General features: G+C 39.1%; 1 protein-coding gene across 1 annotated transcript in view; it reads left to right on the top strand.

The window, feature by feature from the left end:
- The window catches only part of LOC126252127 (UDP-glucosyltransferase 2-like), a 101,275-nt gene that overhangs the window by 68,799 nt on the left and 4,702 nt on the right, over nt 1-27,774 (top strand). Inside the window, exons 6-7 of the mRNA XM_049952993.1 lie at nt 94-313; nt 3,465-3,608. Coding sequence (XP_049808950.1) covers nt 94-313; nt 3,465-3,608 — 364 coding nt within the window. The remainder of the gene's footprint in view (nt 1-93; nt 314-3,464; nt 3,609-27,774) is intronic.

Genomic DNA, 27,774 nt, shown 5'->3' with positions numbered 1-27,774 from the left:
ATTGGCATACGTGTGAATATAGAATTATACGAGCAAACTGCGAAAATCTTGCTGCTTGTGCAATTTCAGTGACCTCTGATTTCTGGCTTACAGCACATCCCAATGTCCGTGTGTTCATCACTCAGGGCGGTCTGCAGAGCTTTAACGAGGCAGCCCATTACGGAGTTCCTCTACTGGGGATTCCTTTTTTCGGCGACCAGCACCACAACGTGGCGAAAATGGTCGACGCCGGCATCGGCATTGAGCTCAAATTCTGGGACGTCACGAGAGACTCGATTTCGGACGCCATTCGAAGGCTTACTGAGGATAAAAGGTAATGTACAATATGTGAATAAATTAGGAGTAGTTTTAGCAGATTTTCAAGCTCCAGTGAACTGTGTAACAGATGCTGGGGTTCGGAGAATGTGCCTCTATACACTACATGACTGTGACTTAGGTGTAGTTTTTGTTTTGAAATTACGTTACTGAACACTATTAAATCTTCATTAGTGGTGGTGGTTGGTGGGATGTTTAAGGGGGACTAAACAGCGAAGGTCATCAGTCCCCCAAAATCTTCATTAGTCTTAAGGTATACAGATAGGGTGAGGAAAAAGTGGTGCCCTTGGAGGTCGGAATGTGATTCCTCATCCAGATTCAAGAGAAAGGTTTATCTAGCAAAATCATATCTGGTGCATTCTGAAAATACATGTATGAAAACGGGGAGCTTTCAACGCTCACACATCGTGCAGTGCATCGAAATATACAGAGGAACGTGCACCCCCCCCCCCCCCCACGGCCGTACCAGCTGTCATAGCTCACTGAGTAGACTGCTGGGACATCAAACCCACATGCACCGTCCAGCTATGGTTCGAACCCTTGTCAGGTCTTCTCTATTTTTTTTTTTTTAGACCTTCGTTCCCTAGTTCTACATCTACATCCATACTGCGCAAGCCACCTGACGGTGTGTGGCGGAGGTACCTTGAGTACCTCTATCGGTTCTCCCTTCTATTCCAGTCTCGTATTGTTCGTGGAAAGAAGGATTGTCGGTATGCCTCTGTGTGGGCTCTAATCTCTCTGATTTTATTCTCATGGTCTCTTCGCGAGATATACGTAGGAGGGAGCAATATACTGCTTGACTCCTCGGTGAAGGTGTGTTCTCGAAACTTCAACAAAAGCCCGTACCGAGCTACTGAGCGTCTCTCTTGCAGTCTTCCACTGGAGTTTATCATCTCCGTAAGGCTTTCGCGATTACTAAATGATCCAGTAACGAAGCGCGCTGCTCTCCGTTGGATCTTCTCTACCTCTTCTATCAACCCTATCTTGTACTGATCCCACACTGCTGAGCAGTATTCAAGCAGTGGGCGAACAAGCGTACTGTATCCTACTTCCTTTGTTTTCGGATTGCATTTCCTTATGATTCTTCCAATGAATCTCAGTCTGGCATCTGCTTTACCGACGATCACCTTTATATGATCATTCCATTTTAAATCACTCCTAATGCGTACTCTCAGATAATATTTGGAATTAACAGCTTCCAGTTGCTGACCTGTTATATTGTAGCTAAATGATAAGGGATCTTTTTCTCTATGTATTCGCAGCACATTATACTTGTCTAGATTGAGATTCAGTTACCATTCCCTGCACCATGCGTCACTTCGCTGCAGATCCTAGTCGTTTATAAACAGGACATCATTTTGTCATACGATAACAGCCTATCACATAACAGTGGGATGCATTAAACTGGAAGCATGTGTGTACTAACCGCGCAGTGCTTAATCATAACTGCTCCTGTCAATTGCACGTAGAGCGGCTACCAGATGAGTACGTCGACATGCTTTTGGTGCTGGCTGCATTCGTTAACCAAGCTGCTTCTTCTGCTGCTGCAGCTTCTGCTCGTGCGTGTGCTTCAAGGTACCCTCAAAGGCGTCATCCTGTCCACAACGCCGTTTATATGTCACCGTTACCTATTATCGGCCAAGCTGAATGCGCCGCTGTATCGTACGTTTCTTTGCAATACTTTGCCTGACGCATTAGAAAATGTTCGACTCTGTTTCGGCGACAGCTATGGTTTCAGCATGATACTTTGGAATGAACGTGCATAACTATTTAAACGAAGCGTTCCCAGGGAGATGGATTGGTCGTGGAGCTCCAATGTTATGGTCTCCACGTTCCCCGGACCTTCATTAACTAGATTTTTATTTGTGGGCACACTTAAAGGAACAAGTTTCTAGTACTCCAACTACGGATGTACACGGCTTAATAGCTCACATGTATGCTGCTTCGGAAATGGTGGATGCAGGTGTGTTGCGCAGCGTCCAGCGAAGTATGATCCATTGAGTGGCAAAGTGTTTGCAAATGCAAGGCGGCCGCTTAGAACATCTTCTGTAAAGTAATCATTGCTTGTACGAGTACGTACCGGCTCTGTGGTGAAGATAAACCTGAACGTCAAACGTACAGAATGGCATTATTGGGCTTTGCATAACGCGTAATCTATTGTAGCCTACCTATTGTATTTTTTTGTACTTCATTGGATACAGACGATGTTACTGTATTCACTGTTATTTCCTATTAGCTTTATTTGTGTCATGGACGAAACAAAGTTGTCGTTTACGTCTGGAAGAAGTTAATTCTATGTCTTAATGTTTAAATAATGGTAACAGTAACATGATTTCAAGATACCGCATGAGGTATAAATTGGATAAAATTTCTTGCTTTAAATGAAAAAAAAGTTCGGCGCAAACGCGACTCGAAAATTTACGAGTCTGCCTTTCTGTTTTCCACGGAACTGCCTCATCTCACTTTCTTTCTGATCCCATTTTGTTCGTTGCATTTCTTCGGGGCGGACGTCCCATCACACCTGTTAAAGTTCATTGTTGATCCGTTCACTCAGTTTTTTTTATTACAGAGGGCAGCTAACCCTCTGACCGAACACGCTGAGCTACCGTGTCGGCGACAGGAAACCTCTGTGCACGGATCACAGCAGGGCTATCACCGCCACAAGCCGAGCCATTATCTCAATGAGCTAATGAGGTAACTTGGTTGATTTGGGGGGGGGGGGAGGGAGGAGACCAAACTGCGAGGTCATCGGTCTCATCGGACTAGGGAAGGATGGGGAAGGAAGTCGGCAGTGCCCTTTCAAAGGAACCATCCCGGCATTTGCCTGAAGCGATTTAGGGAAATCACGGAAAAACTAATTACGCCTTCTTAGAGTTTACATCTTCCATTACTCATTCATTGGTCGTGATATGAGTTCTCTATCATAACATGAGCCGTTTCTCTCTCTGTTCCAATCGTAAATCCCTACTGCATCCAACATTATCCCGCCCCTCTTCGCTTCTATGTTTTCCTCTTGCTGTATTTATTAATATTTCTCCTTCTGCATTATCGAAAGTCGGTTTTGTTGATTCATATAGACACTCAAGTATAATATGTTATCACTTTTAGGCATTGCAAAAATTCATTGTCAACCTTCCTTCTTTCAACAGGTTCAACGAAAACATGAAGCAGTTCTCAGCCGTCTACCGCGAGCATAAGGAAGAGAGCCTTCCTAAGGCCATGTGGTGGATCGAGTATGTACTTCGACATAATGGGGCTCCACATCTGCGCAGTGCTGCAAGAGACCTGACCTGGTACCAATACCTGCTTCTAGATGTCATTGCCTTTGCGTTGGCTGTTGTAGTCTGCTTTTGTATATCTCTCTATTGTATAGTTAGGTTTCTGATCTCCAAACTACTTAAATTTAAGAAACTGAAAACCAGTTGAGAACCTAATCTTCTGTTACACAGAAGTATCTTTGCATGTTAATTTATTGAGAAACTGTGTGTCTCGAATGGAATGGTGAAAGAGATTCATGCACACTGATTTGTAAAGTCTTTGTCAAGACTGTAATATGGACTGCAAGGATATAACTTTTAAATCTCATTTACGTGAAGTCACAGGTGGGAAAAACTGTGAGCGTATAAATTCACTGTATTTGATGTAATTTAAACTGCATGCCAAATGCATTTTCTCTGTTTCCGCAGAAATTTGCAATTTCGTTTGTGCAGTGTGTAGGTGGAGTCAGCTCAAACAAGACTAGACTAATTTAGGACCGCTCTATCGAATGGGTACACAATGTTCCTCTATAGAAATCAGTTTGTTTGTAACGGGAAACGAAACTTCATTAAATAAAAACATTCTGAAAGACGTAAGTGTTTTGTGTTCTTTCAACTGAGTGAAATCGCTTCCCTACATAAATGTGATCAGCTTATTAGCTGAATAATTTCTTAGACTGTAAAGTAATCAGGTGGAAAGTTAGATGAATATACGTGTCATCATATTTCCGAAGAATGAGATAAAATCACAACTGCAGATATCCCTTCTTCCTGCAATTACGAGGGCCGTTTTTTTTAACCTCCGATCGCTTAGTATAGAAGCTACGTGAAAGGCAAAAAGTGGACAGGCGGTGTAGGCTACAGCGCAACTCTCGCACAACACTCCAAGCCATTGCCGACCTCAACGGTTCAGTATGCGTTACACTACAGCCACGTAAACATGACTGCCGTCATTGTTGCTCCCGCCAAGTGTGAATTACGAAGTGTAATTCGGTTTCTGCAAGCAGAAGGGAATAGTGTAGCAGCAGTTCATCGGAGAAGGAGTTGTGTGTATGGTGATAACGTCATGGCTGGTGGTGGTGTGCGTGAATGGCGCTAAAAGTTTAAACATGGCCGAAATGGCGTGCATGATGAAGGGGGCAAAGGACGCAAGTCTGTCGTTACAGCCGACCTTGTTGAACGAGTTGACAAAATGGTTAGAGAAAATCGTAGGTTAACCATAACTGCTTTGTCTATGGAAATTCCGGAAGTTTCAAGATCTGTCGTACATTCTATCCTTACTGAACATTTAGGCTACAAAAGACTTTGCGCTCGTTGGGTCCCAAAAATGTTCACGGATGCACACAAGTTACCAAATGGCGTCAGCTTTGAATTACCTTGACCATTATCACAATGGAGGAGAGAACTTTTTGAAATCAACTGTCACTGGAGATGAAACTTGGATCCAATATGACACACTGGAAACAAATAGCCAATCACAACAATGGATGCATCCAAATTCACCAAAAAAATTCAAACAAACATTCAACAACAGAAAGGTTATGGCTACCGTGTTTTGGGACCGAAAAGGTATGTTGCTTGTAGAGTTTATGCAGCCTAGAACGACTATCAATGCAGCTGGTTATTATGAAACTTTATGGCGTTTGTGGGGAGCCATTCAAAACAAACGAAGAGGAATGCTGACTTCAGGAATTGTCGATCCATGACAACACTCGTCCACACACTGCTGGCACAACCCAATGGCTCCTTCAACAATTTCAATGGGACATTTTCGATCATCCGCCGTACAGTCCTGACCTGGCACTCAGCGACTTTCACCTTTTTCCCTGAACCCAAGACGTAGCTAGAAGGGCAGCACTTTCAAACCAACGAAAATCTTCAAAACAACGTCAATGCTCATTTGAAATTATTGCTGGCAACATTTTTTGAAGAGGGTATTGCAAAGCTTGTACATAGGTATGATAAATGTCTCACTCTTTTCGGTGATTATGTTGAAAAGTAACCATAAGTGTACAAAACGTTTGGTAATAAAGTAATTGTTTTCTATGAACTTGTCTTTTATTTATAACCTATCGGAGGTTGAAAAGAAAAAATGGCCCTCATACTGCATCTGAGGCCTGCTGTTCACATATGGTATAAAAATCAAGACGCGAAATGTTAAAATTCATATATGGCATTAACACTTATGGTGCTGCTCTCATAAACAGCTGCCATTACTTGTGGACTGGCTAAAATATCTGGTTTGTTTAAAGTTATAACTCATGTACAGGTGTGTAGTTGGAATTCCTAAACATTTTTAGGTTAGACTTTCTACTTTAAGTAAACATATTTTGTTACTGATATTGTTAAATCTTCAGTATGCAGAAGAAAATTTAATTTAACAGTAATCACTGAAGAGTTGAAAAAGAATTATTGTATTCAAATATTTAAGCAAACACATGATCTTTCCATTTATATTTCTTTCAGCCAATTTACACATGAGGAAACACACACAACACAAGATCAAAGCAAAGTTCAAAATGATTCAAATGGCTCTGAGCACTATGGGACTTAACATCTGACGTCATCAGTCCCCTAGAACTACTTAAACCTAACTAACCTAAGGACATCACACACATCCATGCCCGAGGCAGGATTCGAACCTGCGATGGTAACAGTCCCACGGTTCCGGACTGCAGCGCCTAGAACCGCACGGCCACCACGGCCGGCTCAGAGCAAAGGTTTGTATTCATAGTACAGTATGATGCAAACTGAAACATGGAGGGATACACAATTCAACAATACATTCACTGTACTCTTATGCTTACATACATTTCCCGACGTGCCTGAAGGAGAATCCTTCATAACTATGCAGCAACTAGTCTTAAGAAATGTATAGAATTACTCCAATTTCCAGATAGCATGTAATCTGAATCATCGTCATATACTTAGTAGTCATCGTCTGTACACTCAAGGGCTTTACAAATGATTTTCTCCAAACTTTTCTCCTCTTCACTGTACATTTTGAGCACGTCAACAGAAAAGCACACAAAACGCACATAGTGCACACAAAATAACTTGGGCAATGGATGTGCAGCTGGAAGGGCACACGGGGGGAGAGTGGTAGTGGTGGGAGTTGCGAACAGGCGCTGTAGGTGTGAAATACAGAGTGCTGCTGGATGGGAAGCACCGTTCTAAACTGGAGCCTATCCTCACATTTTGTGTAAATATTAAGTGCAACCCCTCCACGACCATATTTGCACGGTGACCATTCAAAAAGATCTGTCACCTCTGCCTTGCTTAGTATCCAAAAAGAATTCTGCTGAAAAGTAACAAAAGCAGCGATTTATTTTCAGCTAGCTTGTAACCGTTTGTAGCTTTCAGAAAAACATCATGAGTGGCGAATTTGGCATAAAACCTACGTTTCTCCTGAGTCATGTTAAAATTTACTCCTTTTACCAAAGCATAGCCGAGTTTACAGTATGTTATCTCACTAACATGTTGTGCAGACTCAGTTGCGTGAAAATTCTGAAGCAGTGGTTAATTAAGTGAGGAATTGAGGAAAAGTAAGGTCAAAATCATATGGAAAACCGACATCCTTGGTACAAAAATAAATGTGTAATGTCTTCACTTGTCTTGTTCCAAAACCCACAGCATTTCTCTTTTCACCAGCTATCGATGTCCCTTAAAAATTACATTCATTCATTGAAAAAATCTGTAGTTCATGGAATAACATGGAAGATAATGAAATTTTGCGTAATAATCACATGGCAAAATACTCTTCACTTTGTGTGCTATCATTTGCCAAAATCTCATTTCGATGTCTCAAACTGTTCATGAAATATGAGGAATCTTGTGGATATTTCATTCTAGCTGTATCGCTGGCGCGCGCAGTCGCAAGTGACTGATACATCAAATCATTATTTTCTCGAGACTGGTGACGGACATCCACCCAAGTCTACAAAAAAATTCAATATGTTCACTAAATTTAGTTTTCAGATAGTTTATATAATGGTAAGACAGAGATTTAGGAACAAGGTTTTAAATTGTAAGACATTTCCAGGGGCAGATGTGGACTCTGACCACAATTTATTGGTTATGAACTGTAGATTAAAACTCAAGAAACTGCAAAAAAGTGGGAATTTAAGGAGATGGGACCTGGATAAACTGACTAAACCAGAGGTTGTAGAGAGTTTCAGGGAGAGCATAATGGAACAATTGACAAGAATGGGGGAAAGAAATACATTAGAAGAAGAATGGGTAGCTTGAGGGATGAGGTAGTGAAGACAGCAGAGGATCAAGCAGGTAAAAAGACGAGGGCTAGTAGAAATCCTTGGGTAACAGAAGAAATATTAAATTTAATTGATGAAAGTAGAAAATATAAAAATGCAGTAAATGAAGCAGGCAAAAAGGAATACAAACGTCTCAAAAATGAGATCGAGAGGAAGTGCAAAATGGCTAAGCAGGGATGGCTAGAGGACAAATATAAGGATGTAGAGGCTTATCTCACTAGGGGTAAGATAGATACTGCCTACAGGAAAATTAAAGAGACGTTTGGAGAAAAGAGAACCACTTGTATGAATATCAAGAGCTCAGATGGAAACCCCATTCTAAGCAAAGAAGGGAAAGCAGAAAGGTGGAAGGAGTATATAGAGGGTCTATACAAGGGCGATGTACTTGAGGATAATATTTTGGAAATGGAAGAGGACGTAGATGAGGATGAAATGGGAGATATGATACTGCGTGAAGAGTTTGACAGAGCACTGAAAGACCTAAGTCGAAACAAGGCCCCGGGAGTAGATAACATGCCATTAGAACTACTGACAGCCTTGGAAGAGCCAGTCCTGACAAAACTCTACCACCTGGTGAGCAAGATGTATGAGACAGGCGAAATACCCTCAGACTTCAAGAAGAATATAATAACTGATGATGGTCGAAGTAGAGAGAATATAAAATGTAGACTGGCAATGGCAAGGAAAGCATTTCTGAAGAAGAGAAATCTGTTAACATCGAGTATAGATTTAAGTGTCAGGAAGTCGTTTCTGAAAGTATTTGTATGGAGTGTTAGCCATGTATGGAAGTGAAACATGGACGATAAATAGTTTGGACAAGAAGAGAATAGAAACTTTCGAAATGTGATGCTACAGAAGAATGCTGAAGATTAGATGGGTAGATCACATAACTAATGAGGAAGTTTGTGGCACAACTTGACTAGAAGAAGGGATCGGTTGGTAGGACATATTCTGAGGCATCAAGGGATCACCAGTTTAGTATTGGAGGGCAGCGTGGAAGGTAAAAATCGTCGAGCGACACCGAGAGATGAATACACTAAACAGATTCAGAAGGATGTAGTTTGCAGTAGGTACTGGGAGATGAACTTGCACAGGATAGAGTAGCATGGAGAGCTGCATCAAACCAGTCTCAGGACTGAAGACCACAACAACAACAGCTAAATTTCATACGGAGCAACATATTACGTAATATGCACCAAAAGCAATATCATAGGGACACCGATTTTTCTTTGCAAACTTTTTCGAACTTCGTGCTTTATATCACTTCAGTGCAAATATCTTAATAACTCTGCCCATCAACGATCGATGTACACGTCATCATGAAGCTGACATACAAAGCTATAATTAACCCAAATATGAATTTTTTTATCGAATGGTTTCTTTAAAACCGTTCCAGTAAAATTTGCAGGGAGTGCGACTCAATTCTGTCGTCGCTGACAGGCCGAAAGCCGGCAGACAACTTCGGTCTCTCGTTCCGAACGAATGAGTAAACTCGCCCAGCGCTTTTGTGTGTTTTGAACAGCACGGACTTTGATAGAACTCGATCATCATCTAGTGCCTATGAACCATGAGACACTACCTAAGGTTGAAAAAACTATGAATTCAAAGTATGACGACCAGCATTGCACACCGCTGAGCCTGTAGCTACTAATTTTTTTCTTCTTCATGAGAGAGCAGAATACGACACGATCCATCGTTGCTGGTTTAGAGGTTGTTATATCCACAGGGACCAAAGTTATCAGCTCTTAACAGGGCCAGAGGATACAGAACCTGAGGGGCTGAATGTATTTTGCAGTGACTGTATTTCTTTATCGGTATTGGAAGTTGCATTGCTCAATCAGTTCGTATAAAGTATTGCCAACAATAACACAGAGCAAGCACACCACTTGCAGTTACAACACGCTACACAATAACTCCAGTTTTGTACACTTTCCCAGTTTAGGCATTCATTTAAGTATTGCAATAAATTTAAAGAACGTTACATGGCCTTCGAGTATAGTGTGCTATTTTTGCAGTGTTGTCGAGTTTTTGTTTTGTACTATTGCATTAAGTACTTCTTTGACATTAGAAACTTCCTCATAAAGATCTTCCATTTTAAAATCAGGATCAATCGTAAGTTTTACAATAATATTAACAATTGATACCTAACCTGATGTGTCACCATGTAGAGATAGAGGCTTAAAGAATTTTCATTTGTTGTCATTAAGCTAGTACCTTGTTTCTATATACTTTAAAACATTTTTATACTATGAATGGCAAGCTGTTTTTATTACTGAGGCAGTTTCAATAAGTAAAATTTTTATTAAACTGCTGCGAGTGGAACCAAAAAATTCGTCAGTCCTTTGCCTTAGTTGTTAGTGACTCCGAGGCTTCTTAACACGGCAGTGTTTCATTTTCAAGACATTGTACAGCACCTTGTAGAGGTTTCAGTGCATTTTAGAAGAAAGCATCGTAAAATTACGTTTGTTCACTGTCAAAGATGTTCCAGAGAACAATAGAACACTCGTCTTTCCCCAGAAAGATATGAAGCATTTCTTAAATATTCCGTAAGATTTCAATGCATACTTTACAGCAGGAAGTAGTGATACCCATCGCGTATTTACATGTGGTGGGACTGTAGCAAATTCAGATTCATGCATTTTCTAAAAGCCTTTTAAAACTTTTTCTCTTTTTGCCTAGTATGAAAAATGATTAAAGAGCTTAAGAATAAAGTTCTCCCAATCAAATTTACTTAACCTCAAAGAAATTTTTACACTGTTGTGTAAAATATGTGCTGGACACCCCACAGGAATAATATGGTTGTTTCCATTATACAGCATCTGAAAAACAGAATTACGGCATCCGAAATTAACATTCACGTTGTCTGCATAAAAACTGATAAAAAGTTTGATGCAATACCGCGTTCCTTGAGATGTGCTACCAAATTTGTATAAATGGCTAATGCAGTTTCATCTGCGTCTTTGTAAAAGTCAAGCACGCACGTTTTCAGATTTGACTTTTGGTTATAAAATATTACCTGCAATAGCAATAGAAGCGTTTGTAGCAATGCTAAAAATGTGACACTTTGAAGAACTTCTATCGTTTCTTTATGAGCAAATGTTATGCCTTCATTATTCCAAGTTTAACTTTTTCTGCAAATATTGAATCACTATACAAGACACGATCAAGCTTAGATTTGCGCTTCTGAGAATTATATGACAGAGTTTGCTTAAAACAATGGTAGGTTTGTCACTTCGGTAGCTCTAAGATTTTCCTCTTAAGAGCTTATTTGATCAGTATTCAAAAACCTTTTGAAGATTTCGTCATATTTGCACTTCTTTCTTTTTTTTGTATGATCAGTACTACTTTTGTGCTTTTGTATGTCATTTTTGTCAATAGATCGTTTGACTGCAATGTGCAGTGTGCTCTCTCTATATTACAGGGACTGGTACGATAAATGAATAAGTTTTTGAGCAGGCATCTTGAAAACAGCACATAGCACATACGTCGTATTTTCTTTTTTGGGGTAAGGGAAGTCCTTGAGCAGAGTTCTTGTGTCAAAATCTGTTTCGTAGTTACTCATTTTAATCCAATGCTGAAAATAAAAAGTTGGTGATTACTCACCATAAGCATATATCAAATTGACAGACGTATGTACTACCTGGCTCTTTTACAGTTGTCTATTTAGTTTGGGATGCTGCGAATAGTTTATATGCTCTGCTATTGACTGTTTCGAATGACGCAGCAGCGGTGTAATTGCTCTCAGTTCAAATACGCACAATTCCTAAATAATGAGACTTTGGCGATAATCATAAACATAAGACTACATTCATTTATAATACATCCCTCTAGATAAAAAGTGTAGGAATAAAATGGTGTTGTTTGACGATAAAATAATTGAACTGAATATGTAGGAGATAAAACACAACGAATATTAATGCTAATGTACAATCCAGAGCTTTCAGAGTGTGTTTTTTTGTCTTCCACGGATAGTACTCACGCAGAAAAAAGGCCTCTTGCACCCGAATTTGCTTCCATCTGCATCGGCATATTCGTGATATTTCATTTCGACTGTCTTCTGTTTCCTATTTGTGCCAAATTCAACGATCTGATGGTAGTATAACGACAGCCTAAATATGATCCCACAGTCTTTGCTAGATATAAACACTGCCTTTGAAGACAACCGTCTTTATAACATTATTTCCACGTGTAACATACACCATAGCTCCTAATCAGTATGCAGTGCAAGTTGGTAGTATCGTAGTAAAGATTTCTCCTCTAAAGTCCCTGTACCACGCGGCGGCAATGTCATATTTCCCCTCGCCCCTCTCCAACCCTGAGACGAGGGGATTTCTTCCTGCGTAAGCACTATTGTATGTGGTCGGCTGCTTTATTTTCTTTCGGATGTAAAGAACTCTAATTCCGCAATCTCCCGTCGGCAATTATAAAAGAGAGGGGTAATTTTGTTACATTTGATAGGGTGAAATCTTTGCTCATTGTTAGAAAATAAGTTAGTAAGTATATCTTATAGCCTGGAAACATTGGTGTACAAGGGGTCCAGAAAATGCACACTCTCTGATAGGTAATATCTTTGGATAAATTTCATTGCAATTTTGCGCGGTAGCGTAGTCCATTGTTTCCTCAACAGACCCTGTCTCATTGTTTCCAACAGATGACAGTGCAGCAATGAATGAAGTAAGGAGCAACGCAAGGCCCTACTTACATAGTACTGGAAGTACGAAAACATGGAGTTCAACGCCAATGGCGTTACATGTACGGGGCTTAGCTGCCGACATGTACAACAATTTATCGTATTCGAGATAAATTTGAAGCCGACATTACTGTTCAGGATGTGCATAACGAAAGGTCTCGCCGACCAAAAACAGAGTACTGCAAGTGGTTTGAAGGCATGCTTTGCGATGTTGAACAGTTTGCAGGGATCATCGTCTGGTCTGACGAGGCGCACTTCAAACTGAATGATACTATAAACAGACACAACTGTGTGTGCTGGGCTCCTGAATATCCTCACGTTCACGTGAACAAACATGTTAATGTTTGTCTAATTAATGTTAATGTCTAGTGCGATCTGTCATCGCACTGTTTGATTGGTCCATTCTTCTTCGAAGGTACCATAACTGGTGAGGTGTATCTTTATATGATGTAAACATCGATTTTACCTACCATCTGAGAGGTGTTTGGAAATGAAAGATTTTACCTACAATAAGATGACGCTCCGCCTCAGTACCACAAAGATGTCATAGCTCGCGACTGGGGCATGGATGAAAATCTATCTGGGCGATGGATAGGTCGAAGAAGAGCTGTTGAGGCCGCACCGTGGTCTCCAGAGCTTACACCTCTTGACTTCTACCTAAGGGGGAACTTAAAAGTGGAGTTTATCAACAGAAGCCAGCTACACTGAACGAGTCACGATAAACCATCGAGCAGTCCCGTGCGAGTATCACACTGGCAACACTGAAAGTCGTAGTTCGGGCAACAGTTCAGCGACATCGACGTTTGGTTGCTAATGGGGGTCATTTTCAACACATAAAAGATCCTACCCCCCGAGCAACAATTGTATCGGTATGTCATTTTGTTCCCTTAATATTGACTATCAAAGAGTGTCCACTTTTTCTAGATTCTTTTGCACATACAGGGTGTTACAAAAAGGTACGGCCAAACTTTCAGGAAGCATTCCTCACACACAAATAAAGAAAAGATGTTATGTGGACATGTTTCCGGAAACGCTTAATTTCCATGTTAAAGCTCATTTTGGTTTCGTCAGTATGTACTGTACTTCCTTAATTCCCCGCCAGTTGGCCCAATTAAAGAAAGGTAATGTTGACTTAGTTGCTTGTGTTGACTTGCGACTCATTGCTCTACAGTACTAGCATCAAGCACATCAGTAAGTAGCATCAACAGGTTAGTGTTCATCACGAACGTGGTTTTGCAGTCAGTGCAATGTTTACAAATGTGGAGTTGGCAGATGTCCATTTGATGTATGGATTAGCACTGGGCAATAGCCGTGGCGCGGTACGTTTGTATCGAGACAGATTTCCAGAATGAAGGTGTCCCGACAGGAAGACGTTCGAAGCAATTGATCGGCGTCTTAGGGAGCACGGAACATTCCAGCCTATGGCTCGCGACTGGGGAAGACCTAGAACGACGAGGACACCTTCAATGGACGAGGCAATTCTTCGTGCAGTTGACGATAACCCTAATGTCAGCGTCAGAGAAGTTGCTGCTGTACAAGGTAACGTTGACCACGTCACTGTATGGAGAGTGCTACGGGAGAACCAGTTGTTTCCGCACCATGTACAGCGTGTGCAGGCACTATCAGCAGCTGATTGGCCTCCACGGGTACACTTCTGCGAATGGTTCATCCAACAATGTGTCAATCCTCATTTCAGTGCAAATGTTCTCTTTACGGATGAGGCTTCATTCCAACGTGATCAAATTGTAAATTTTCACAATTAACATGTGTGGGCTGACGAGAATCCGCACGCAATTGTGCAATCACGTCAACACAGATTTTCTGTGAACGTTTGGGCAGGCATTGTTGGTGATGTCTTGATTGGGCCCCATGTTCATCCACCTACGCTCAATGGAGCACGTTCACATGATTTCATATGGGATACTCTACCTGTGCTGCTAGAACATGTGCCTTTACAAGTACAACACAACCTGTGGTTCATGCACGATGGAGCTCGCGCACATTTCAGTCGAAGTGTTCGTACGCTTCTCAAGAACAGATTCGGTGACCGATGGATTGGTAGAGGCGGACCAATTCCATGGCCTCCACGCTCTCCTGACCTCAACCCTCTTGACTTTCATTTATGGGGGTATTTGAAAGCTCTTGTCTCCGCAACCCCGGTACCAAATGTAGAGACTCTTCGTGCTCGTATTGTGGACGACTGTGATACAATACGCCATTCTCCAGGGCTGCATCAGCGCATCAGGGATTCCATGCGATGGAGGGTGGATGTATGTATCCTCGCTAACGGAGGACATTTTGAACATTTCCTGTAACAAAATGTTTGAAGTCACGCTGGTACGTTCTGTTGATGTGTGCTTCCATTCCATGATTAATGTAATTTGAAGAGAAGTAATAAAATGAGCTCTAACATGGAAAGGAAGCGATTCCGGACACATGTCCACATAACATATTTTCTTTCTTTGTGTGTGTGGAATGTTTCCTGAAAGTTTGGGCGTACCTTTTTGTAACACCCTGTATATTGCAATTACGATTCGCTTAAAAGCTTGTAAACTGATTAAGATCTGGCCGGCCTCTGTGGCCGAGTGGTTCAGTCCGGAACCGCGCCGCTGCTACGGTCACAGGTTCGAATCCTGCCTCGGGCATGGATGTGTGTGATGTCCTTTGGTTAGTTAGGTTTACGTAGTTCTAAGTGTAGAGGACTGATGACCACCTTGTTAAGTCCCATAGTGCTTACAACCATCATTAAGATCTATTCAAATTCGAAGCGTGCACACACCTCAAATTAAGAATAAAGTACTACTCCATTAACACGATGCGTTTCTGATTTATAATTTAAAGGTAAAGGTAATTATGGACATATGACTGCCAGATAACTTTCATGGAATTGATACCTTGATTAAGTACTCTCAAGCAGGGAATGCCAGCGGTAACATTAGAGTACACTATATCTAGTGAGTATTCCTCAATCTACCACCTGACGAACCTCCCGATGGGTCTAACAACCCCATCTGTAGTCTTGCCTTGCAAAATACGAGTATTAGATGATAATATTTTTCATTTATACTTTATGGGTGGTCCCCGCAGTCTGATGCTCAAGTGGGTACTTTGAAACGTTTCTGTGACCTTACAAAGTAATACATTCGACAAATATTAATCAATAACTAAGATTAACTTCTTGTAGCTGGGGTACAGTCACATAAAATTTTGTAAATCCCAAAGGGTATACACCATCTCCTATCAGGTCACCAAAGTTGAGCACCTATGGGTATGGCCAGTACTTGAATGAGTGACCATCTGGGTACACTGTGTGCTGTTGGCAATTTTCCCTATGCCTTTACAGCAGATGGAACAGGAGGACTGGTGGCAAAAAGACCTTGACCAACTGTCTTTGTGCCAATGCCTTGGACTCAATACCAAAACAGTATGTCATAAAGTTAGAGCATTTGACACTGTTGATGGCGACCTCTCAGTCGGATGGAGACTGGGTGTCACCCTCACATTTCTCTCATCATCTCTACCATGAACATGACGACACGCATGCACGCACACACGCGCACACACACACACACACACACACACACACACACACACACACACACACACACACACACTTGTAATACCTAATATTGCGTCTCGACCATGTGGCCATTATCCAGCACAAATAATTGCGCTTCAGTTCTTGTCAAAACCTAGAACTCATCTGACCTGAGATGAAACAAAATCTTGTTTCATCACTTTCAGTTTTTGATTACGATCTTCTTGTATAGAATTGCATTCTAAATATGTTTCTTGTATTAACTAAATTTTGCTCATATCCATGACACAGTATTGGATGGGATAAATGATTCCATATTTGTTTTAGTTTCACATAAAACATAAGCTGGCTTCATTGCATGATACTTTGTGGACTCACTTCTGTTTGAAACTCCTTACAAATCCTAGTGTGAAATGATCGATTTAAATGCATTGTACATTTACTCCTCATATTATCTGTTATTTTTATTTGCATCAGTTTTTCACACTTTCTCGCATTTTAATGGGAGCCTCAGAAAGTTTCCTTAGAGTGAGGGGATGATTTTAAAAGATTGATTTCTGCTAAAATGTATTGTTTGTAGTATATGATAATAATGTGTTAACACATTTTCGTAACTACTGTTATACTTTTAGCATTTTCAAAGAAGAATCCTCTAGTCGCTTCGACTGCAAAGCATTCTCATTTACATCTAGATCTATACTCTGTAAATCACTGTGAAATTTCTTGTGTAGTGTTGCTTCCCAGTCTATAAGCAAAAGTATTAAGTCTTGTAGAAAAAGTAATAAAAAGCAGTGAGGAAGCCATGAAGTATGAAACGTTTCTTGTTTCTAGTTAAAATTAAAATCGGGATTTGTACTCATCCATATTATCTGTTGCAGCCATAGTCATGGATCTATAGACAATAACTGTAAACAGACTGTTAAATCAAATGAATATTTAATTAAGTATTAAGTTTCAGAATATTGTTTATTGTAATTTTTGAAAAATTCAACCTTATTTACAAAAACTCAAATAATTTCTGACATACTTACAATACTGAAAATGAATCTTGCTTAACAAGCTACACGCTTTCCATTCAAAATCACACAACGTACTGCACTATTATGCCAACATGGCTGCCACTGTATGTATGTTCTTTAACAATCCACTGTATTTGTGTAAATGGTTTTTCAATAAAATAACAAAGAAAACTCATCTCTCAGAATTAGTACAACATTTCATTAATTATATTGACTCTAATATATTAAACTTATGACTGAATTTTAGTGTGTAATAACTTAAGCGTGTACAAACACTACTGAGGGTTAACAATACTTTGATTATTTTTATTGACTACAGAAGATTCATGCTTTTGGGAATATTCCTACCAATTACAGGACCTATACCCTTCAATACAATTATAATGTAGTAACTGGCTTCCTTGTATCCATTCCACAAGTACATGTTTACCTACACCTCTATAGTATTTACATCAGAAATTTCTGTTTGACGAAAAATGTTTTTAAACCGGTTTCAGTGGACTGTTATGTCCCAGTAACCCCCAAAAGGATTTGTGCAACTAAAAGTTGAACAAAACCTTTTCTGACAGATCTACGTAACAGTTTCACTTTACAATCAATTGGATGAACAAGCAATTTATGTAAGATATGAGATGATATTTATGCTTATTCTCCAAAATAAAGTGTACACATACATCATAATGAAAATTGAACTATGTTTTCAACCAAATATGTAAAATTTTCATAAATTATCTTGCATCAGATTCAACTAGTTTAAACAAAATATTAATTAATAGCACAAAGAAAGAACAAGTTAATTCGCAAGATTTGTCTGTAGCTTCAATTTCAGCATGAATACGAGGTACATCTATTTCAATCAGAAAAATTATCTAATGGAACTTAGTTGAACTGGCCTTGTTTCTGAGTAATTATGTCTGTCATTAGAACCTCCAGGTGCAATGGAGACACTGGTGTGTGTAACTCTTTCTCAATATTGTTGACGCATTGTGGAACAAGCGGCAGTATCAGATACTACAATACTCAAAATCCATATTAAATCGTATTGTAGGCAAGTACACCTAGTGTTAGACCACAATATAACAAAGTGTTCAGTCTCTTCTAAGTGCAACAAAGAGCACTGAACTGAAGCTCACTGTAGATCTCTGTTCATCGGAAGTTCTTCATTGCAAAACCTGGAATGTGGCTCATACTTCACTCCTTATGACCATCATATATTGTGTAACTGATTGTTTTGAATAGAATAGTTCAATTCAGCAAAATTCCAACTGTTCACACTTACACATTTCCTGTCTTAAATCTCATATTGCAATTTCAACTTGTTCTTTGATAACATAACATGCAAATCATACTAGTACAAAATTTTCAAGTGCTACGGCACTATTCTCTGCTATTTACATTGACATTTACATATAATATTGAATAACAAATATATTATTATAACATAGTACAAGTAAATTCTTGGAGTATAGTTCATCAGCAGTTAACATAATTCACCCTACATACATAGAATGAAATGTCTGACCAATGTCCAATCTTTACATTTTTCATTTGTCAGGACACTTCCAACACCTCCTTCCCACCTTTAAAATCATTCAAACATTAATTAATGTATTTTTTAGGAATATTTGCACAATGCAGTTGTTGCTTTTCCCTTCACAGTAAGTGCTAAGGCATAACAGAATGAGACATAAGAGTGTGGTTACATATTACTTTGAGTGACAATATACAATAACTTGAATAAGTGACTAATACATCACATTGGCTGTGTTTTATAAGTTATTGAAACATCATGACGATTATGTTTGGGCATTATACATTGGTAAATTGGTTCATAAGTGACAGATGCTTCATGACAATTATATTTGGGCATTATACATAAAACATATTTAAGTAAATTCAGTATCTTCAATAGTGCAGAAATGCTAGCTTGTTGCCCAGATCCTCTTATACAATAGGCTTTAGTCAACAATGACAAGTGTTGACACGGTAAATGGGAAGGAGCTCAGCAATAGAGACATATGCATGTGGACAGATGGAAGGATAGCTTGGTACTCTGGTGAGAAGTAAGAAATGAAATTGAAGATTCAGAGTGTTGGAGTTGAAGAAGAAAAGATGACAGACCCCAAAGATAGGAAACCCCCCTACCCAGTATCCCCACTGTTCCAGTACTTCACTGTGGCACCAGAGGGAAAAGTGTGTTTGGCATTCCCTGCAGAATGGACTTGCCACAGCTTCACCTTCACAGTCCCTGAAAATTAACCCCAACATTCCCTATTAACCAATCGATGAAGGGTAAATAATTAGCATTCTGCAGGACAGAGTAATTGACATATTTAACACTGTGTTGGTTGATTCAAGTAACAAATGCTAGTTACAACCAGCTGACTTACAAGCAGTCCCTCTAATATCTGGTTTTGATCAAACATAATTAATTACAAATACATGGAAATATAGAAACGTGTGACAACTGATACATAAATGAGGAAAAACTAAAGTGAGGTACAGAATTATTGTGTTCCTCTGATATCAGTTGCAACTCAAACATAATTAGTACATAAACATGAAAATATAGAAATGAGGTACACAAGTATCATATCAAGTTTCAGCTTATTCCATGTCAATAAATAAACAAAGTGAAATGCCTCTTTGGGCTGATCATCAAACTGTGATAATGTTCACATTATGAGAAGAACTTTCTCATGCATCCATATATTTGCTAAACACTGTAAAGTCAAGTGTGAACATGACAAAAAAAATTATGTCACATTTTCAAAATTAAGCAGGAAGCAGGTCTGAGATATAAAAATTTAAGTTAATGAAATCTCAGCCAAGTGTCATATATGTTCCCTTTCCAATCGACAAGGCATATACAAAGTATTACTTCAAGTCCAAGGGCATATTTCATGTGTATATAAACTTCAATTAACCTTGTATAAAGCAGAGGTAAAATATATTTCAAGCAGCAGCAAATATAAATAAACAGTTATAAGTTTAAAAATACATTGACAATGAGCGATTATAGAGCATTATATTGCTTACAGCAGTGTATCATTGTATTAAGTAGAGGTAAAAGATATTTCATGCAGCAGCATGTATAAATAAACAGTTCTAAGTTTGAGAATACATTGACAATGAGTGATTAGAGAGACTTATACTGCATGTAACAGTATATCAAGAGTTGTCGAAGTAAAGATAAACCAAATTAAACAGATGACGACAGTGTGCATCGTATCATGTAAAGGTAGTTGTCAAGCAACTTATATAATATATTCCCTAATCAAAGAGAGTAAACTTTAGGAGATAATAGAGTGCTCCAATGTCTTGTCCTAACCTACCTAACTGTTTATTACATTCATATACTCAACATTACAAATAAGTTACTATAACATAATTCTACTTCGCCTCTAAACAAATATAATATGTTAAAAGCAAATTGATCCAGTTTCCATTTCATGCTGGACAAGAAACAGTAATTGTTAGCCTTTTAGACATCAATTTTCTTGGAAAAATTATGTCAGTTTTCAACTGTTGAAATACACCAAGACATAATGACTGTACCATTTGCAGGACCAAAAGTCCTTACTTCTTTAAAAGTCAAACTCAGACTTTAGAGTAACTGAACTGCCATGAACATTTCAGGTCAGGAAACCACAAGGATGGATAGAGGGATCTGCCCACAACTACTGTCACAGGCATCATGTTCTCATAGCTTAAATGACGTCATTCCAAATTTTCAGCATCTTCCTGTGGAGAGTGTGAGCCAACATGGCCACATGCAACCGTAGAATCAGATTTATAAATTGAGTACCAGCAGGTTACTTCCAGAACATATAGCACTCAACAACCGGTTGACATACTTCACATTAATTGTCATCACATTAGACATGATCCAGCAACATCAGATCAGACAGCAAATAAAATTGGGCACATGTACAGGTAAGTTCCAACATAGGTTAAGGCAAAGCGTGAAGTATCACAGGTTATATTTGAATGGGTCAAACGTTGGGTAGAAAAATGGTTAGTTCAGCTATTCCAAAGGTATGACTTATATATTTCGTTGTCATGTAAGGAATAATGAATAATCTAGAATCCATTTGAGAGCAGATGTCTGCAAGGACAACAGCTATACCACAAATACAAATCCTCATGAGCTTCAGACAAATACCTAATCTTTGAAATACTGAAACTTCCTGAAATACTATTTTTCCATAGCTTCGTCTTTTGCTGCACATTACATAGCAATTGTTTACGACCATCAGAATACAAATGATAGAATAACATAAAATTGAATCAGTTTTCAATGAGTATATCACATTAGAAATCAGATTATGGGCCAACACTTGCCTGTGGAAATCTTTAGTTACAATATTTAGAAACCTAATTGATATATATATATATATATATATATATATATATATATATATATATAGAGAGAGAGAGAGAGAGAGAGAGAGAGAAAAGGATTATATGCCTGCTGTACCGTACAGCATCATTGAACAGCACCTAATTGAAACATTTTGTATTACATGAGACTGAAAGTTGAGCAGTTTCCAGATTTAAATAGCTATTATAACGAAAGTAATATACATAACCTCTTAAATCAATATCAACCAGATAGTATAATTTATACGGATACTAGACAAGTAGCAACCATCATCCCTATCTTATAGTACTAAAAGATAAAAGAATTATTAAACAAGACTACCAATGGCTGACCACAATGCCCACTGAGGTAGTAGAAATAACATTAAAAGAAAAACTATGAATCTCAGAACTTGGGAATCAGAAACACTTCTGTCCCAATAACTGCCTCTAGCCTATGCTTCCATTTTCTTAGTGCTCCACAGACTGAGCTATTGATGTGATAAACATAGTAAATCCTGTTGAGACATGTTACTTTGCCATGTATTCAGTAATTCCAATGAGTAATAGAGACAAGATCATGACATAGAATATTTTCATATCTGATATTGAGTCAATATCGTATCCAGTGACTTTCACATAATTGGTAAAGTAACCAGACAAACTAGCATGCCTAGTCAGTCTTAATGTTTAAATCAGAACACATATAGGAGACTATAAATGGTCTAACCTACTTGTAATCACATCCAATATGTAAAGTGATAGAATGTCACTATAACTGTACAGACATCATAAGTAAATTTCACACCAACTCTAAACATTTTCTCAACTTTTCACAAAATTATCAGCACTATGAGAGTATCATATCCAAAATGTAAAGTAATGGAACTTCACGATAACTGCACAGACATCATAAGGAAACTTCAGACCAACTCTCCTCAAAAATCATACATGTGTTGCATTATAACATTTTCTAACCAGTTATATTTATTTAAACATTTTCTCTCTATTAACTAATTATTGATTTACTAACCATTGTAGAACATGGATAGTGGAAGAAGGGTCAGTTTGGACAGACTTAACCATCCTTCATCAAAACATGCAATCAATAAAAAATAAAATAATACTATTAGAAGTTGAACTCCAATCTTTCAACTGCACATTAGTTTGTATTACTGAGCACTGGTATAGAGACACAGAAATCCAACATTTAGTATTATCATTGCATGAAAAGGCAAATTCTTACTACAGAACTACTTCAAGGGGTGGAGGATCATGCATTTATATCAGAAAACGAACACAGTTCAAATCAAGACATGACCTCATTACAGCAAGTGAAGACAAACACTTCAAAATATCAGCTATTGAACTGACAGTGCTTGATATCATCAATAAATTAATTATTTTTTATGTGTATAGATCTCCCAGTGGTAGTGTGGACACTATTTTCAATAAATTAATAGAAGTTCTAGATAAAGTCTCAAGTACAAAAGTCAACATTATTCTGTGTGGGGACAGTAACATCAACACCAATATCATAAATAAATCCAGCAGCACCTTCATAAACATCCTTCAAAGTTTTGGCATGTTCCTATTGGTCAATAGTGCAACAAGGGTTATTACAACGACTGCATCAGTAATTGACCATGTGGTCGCAAATATGGACAGGGAAAAATGTGATGTAGCTGTAAAAGATCTTGGACTATCAGACCATCTCTGTCAAATAACAACAGTAAAATCAGGCATCGAATTATTCCCTAAACTACAGACCTACAAACAATATCTAACAGAAATCAAAATAAAAGATTTTTCAAAAGAGCTAGAAAAACAAAGCTGGGACGAAGTGTATAAGAAAACCAATGTGAATATGAAATTCTCTAAATTCTCCATATTGTTTAAACTGAGCTTTGAAAAGGCATTTCCAAAAGTATGCATGTTTGTATCAACATCTCACAAAAACAGATGGATAACAACAGGTATTCATAAGTCATCCCAAACACTTAAACACTTCAATTCTATGAAAAAGATTCACAATGATCCAGAATTGTTAAATTTCTATCACAGAAAAAAAAGATCTATAGGAAGGTGCTGATTGTTGCAAAAAAGTCTTTTCATGACAAAATAATATATAATGCAGAGAATAAAACCAAAGCAGTCTGGGATGTTACAAAAAAGGAAATGGGGAGAGGCAAACAAATGCAGAATACATACTGCTAAGGGAAGGGGATAAGGTAATAAATGATCCACAGCACAGCAAACTATGTAAACGAGCATTTTTCAAGTATTGCAGAGAAGTTACAGCAAAAATTCCCCAAAACAAATATAGCACCTGTAAATAATATTCCAGTAAATACAATGATGTTACTTCCAACTGCAGAGAATGAAGTCAATAAAACTGTTCAAAAACTAAAAAATAAAAAGTCAGTAGGTTTAGATGAAGTAGCAATATGTGTACTGAAACAATGCATAGGGATTACACAAGGCCCCTCAACAAATGTAATAAATGAATCCTTCACATCAGGGACATTTCCAAAACAGTTAAAACAGGCAAGAGTTGTACCTTTGCTTAAGAAAGGTAATGCAGAAGACATAGAAAATTACCAGCCCATTTCCCTGCTGTCAGCTTTCTCAAAAATAATAGAAGCCATTATGAAAGACAGATTAATGATTTACCTGAGTAAATACAATCTTTAAAGTGAATCAAAGTTTGGTATCCGAAGTGGCAAAAATATGGACTCAGGCATAGTATAATTCACAAAAGTTGTACTTGATGCTCTTGATGAATATGAGTGTGTCACAGGCATATTTTTGGATCTTTCTAAGGCGTTTGATACAGTCGACCACAAGATTCTATTAAATAAATTAGAGACATTAGGAATAAGAGGGGTAGCTAATGACTGGTTTCGATCATACCTAAGAGATAGGGTACAAAGAGTAGAGATAACACATACTTCAAATAGATCTAAACATTTAGTAAAACACTTATCAGAAACAAAATACATTAATATAGGGGTTCCGCAAAGTAGCATATTAGGACCAATACTGTTACTGATATATACTCCTGGAAATTGAAATAAGAACACCGTGAATTCATTGTCCCAGGAAGGGGAAACTTTATTGACACATTCCTAGGGTCAGATACATCACATGATCACACTGACAGAACCACAGGCACATAGACACAGACAACAGAGCATGCACAATGTCGGCACTAGTACAGTGTATATCCACCTTTCGCAGCAATGCAGGCTGCTATTCTCCCATGGAGACGATCGTAGAGATGCTGGATGTAGTCCTGTGGAACGGCTTGCCATGACATTTCCACCTGGCGCCTCAGTTGGACCAGCATTCGTGCTGGACGTGCAGACCGCGTGAGACGACGCTTCATCCAGTCCCAAACATGCTCAATGGGGGACAGATACGGAGATCGTGCTGGCCAGGGTAGTTGACTTACACCTTCTAGAGCACGTTGGGTGGCACGGGATACATGCGGACGTGCATTGTCCTGTTGGAACAGCAAGTTCCCTTGCCGGTCTAGGAATGGTAGAACGATGGGTTCGATGACGGTTTGGATGTACCGTGCACTATTCAGTGTCCCCTCGACGATCACCAGTGGTGTACGGCCAGTGTAGGAGATCGCTCCCCACACCATGATGCCGGGTGTTGGCCCTGTGTGCCTCGGTCGTATGCAGTCCTGATTGTGGCGCTCACCTGCACGGCGCCAAACACGCATACGACCATCATTGGCACCAAGGCAGAAGCGACTCTCATCGCTGAAGACGACACGTCTCCATTCGTCCCTCCATTCACGCCTGTCGCGACACCACTGGAGGCGGGCTGCACGATGTTGGGGCGTGAGCGGAAGACGGCCTAACGGTGTGCGGGACCGTAGCCCAGCTTCATGGAGACGGTTGCGAATGGTCCTCGCCGATACCCCAGGAGCAACAGTGTCCCTAATTTGCTGGGAAGTGGCGGTGCGGTCCCCTACGGCACTGCGTAGGATCCTACGGTCTTGGCGTGCATCCGTGCGTCGCTGCGGTCCGGTCCCAGGTCGACGGGCACGTGCACCTTCCGCCGACCACTGGCGACAACATCGATGTACTGTGGAGACCTCACAACCCACGTGTTGAGCAATTCGGCGGTACGTCCACCCGGCCTCCCGCATGCCCACTATACGCCCTCGCTCAAAGTCCGTCAACTGCACATACGGTTCACGTCCACGCTGTCGCGGCATGCTATCAGTGTTAAAGACTGCGATGGAGCTCCGTATGCCACGGCAAACTGGCTGACACTGACGGCGGCGGTGCACAAATGCTGCGCAGCTAGCGCCATTCGACGGCCAACACCGCGGTTCCTGGTGTGTCCGCTGTGCCGTGCGTGTGATCATTGCTTGTACAGTCCTCTCGCAGTGTCCGGAGCAAGTATGGTGGGTCTGACACACCGGTGTCAATGTGTTCTTTTTTCCATTTCCAGGAGTGTATATAAATTACTTTAATAGTAGTGTTACTCATGGAGAAAAAATTCTCTTCACTGATGATAGCAATATTATAGTCACTGAGAAAATAAGAGAACTTCTTGCCAAGAAAGCAAATGAAACTCTCAAGAAAGTTTATGATTGGTCAATAAGCAATAAAGTGACATTGAACATAAAGGAAACTAATGTGATGAATTTCATTTTGAAGAGGAAAAATGACGTGTTAAATTAAATGTAGATGGCACCTCTATAAACTGTGTAACAAATGCAAAATTTCTAGGAATGAATGTTGATTCTCAGTTGAAGTGGTGTGAACACACAAAGGTACTTGCAAACAGAAAGTCATCAGCATGTTATGCCCTTAGAATCCTATCATCAGTGTGTAACATGCAGTGTCTTTTAGTTACATATTATTCAAATGTACACTCAATTCTTAACTATGGCATTCTTTTTTGGGGAACAAACGCACAAAATATGAACACAGTTTACAAAGTCCAGAAAAGAGCCATAAGCATAATAACCAAAAATACTAGTCGAGCTCACTGTAAAGATATGTTCAAAACACTATGAATTTTAACTGCTCCATGTGAATACATTTACCAGTCAGTTGTACACGTCAGAAATAACATTGGTAATTGCTGCACAAACAGCTCTGTCCATGACCATGTAACAAGAGATAGACTCAACTTACATTTACCAAGAAAAAATAAACATAAAATTCAAAACTGCATTTTCTACCTAGGAATAAAACTGTACAATAAATTACCAAAAGAGGTTAAAGAAATTGCAAAAATACACTTATTACAAAAGGCAGCTAAGAAGTACCTGTTATGCAATACATTTTATACATTGAAGGATTACTTAGATAAAACAGAGTAGGGGTTTGATAAAAAATGTTATACAAACAAACAATAATAATAATAATGGTTATTTTAAATTGATGTAAATGTGTAAATACTTTGACGTGTCCTATATCCTTGTAAAAAGAGATCTGCAGATGAATAAAGCTACTACTACTACTACTACTACTACTACTACTACTAAAAGTAAGAGAGGATGTGACTTGAAAAAAGGATGAGCCACACCAGCTCAGAGCCTTGGGTTCGCCACCCCCAAATTGCAAAAAGAGCTTGCAATGTCCTGAGGAAGTTTCATCAGGATGTTTTGTGGTTGTCATCATTTTGAAATAGCATCTGTTCTTACTGTCCTCACAAAATTGTTAAACTTGATTCTGGCTTGTCTAGTTTTTGACCAGAATTTGTTCATAAAAGCACGTGCAACTTTAGAAAAAAAAACATATCAGGTTTGATTGTCTGGTTAGCCCATGAGAGAGCCTCAGCGTACAAGAATCTTTCAATGAATTTTATTTTTAAATTGTCACTCATCTTACTTTCAAAATTGTCTTTAATTTGAAACATAAAGTCGACAGGATGTATATTCCCTTCCCCTGAATGGGTTTTGATACTGATATTGTTCCAAAAGTGATTGTAGTTGCCGAAAGATTTTGTAGTAACAGTGTCCTCAGTTACCTGAATTTTTTAACTGAAATTTGAAATGCGCCCTAAACATGTACCTATGTTTTCTTATAGTTCAGTAAAATTGCCATTCTCAATTTTGACAAAGTTTGGTATGCTTTTATCGGTTTCAGTACATTTTTCCACCACGTCTTTTTTAAACATTTTTAATTGTTGAAATTCTGAGGTTGCTAATTTTTCGAAACTATCGTCTTTTCTTTCTACAGAAGCTAACCTTTCTTGAAAATTCTGCTGCTCTTGTGTTAAGGTAGAAAATTTCCCCCTCTATAACTGACACGTTTTTGGTATTTTTGTCTACTTGTACCCAACATTT

The sequence above is a fragment of the Schistocerca nitens genome, chromosome 4, assembly GCF_023898315.1.
Source record: "Schistocerca nitens isolate TAMUIC-IGC-003100 chromosome 4, iqSchNite1.1, whole genome shotgun sequence".
NCBI lineage: Eukaryota > Metazoa > Arthropoda > Insecta > Orthoptera > Acrididae > Schistocerca > Schistocerca nitens.
The sequence above is the reverse complement of the archived record's forward strand: the minus strand, read 5'-3'. Positions and strand labels throughout refer to the sequence as shown.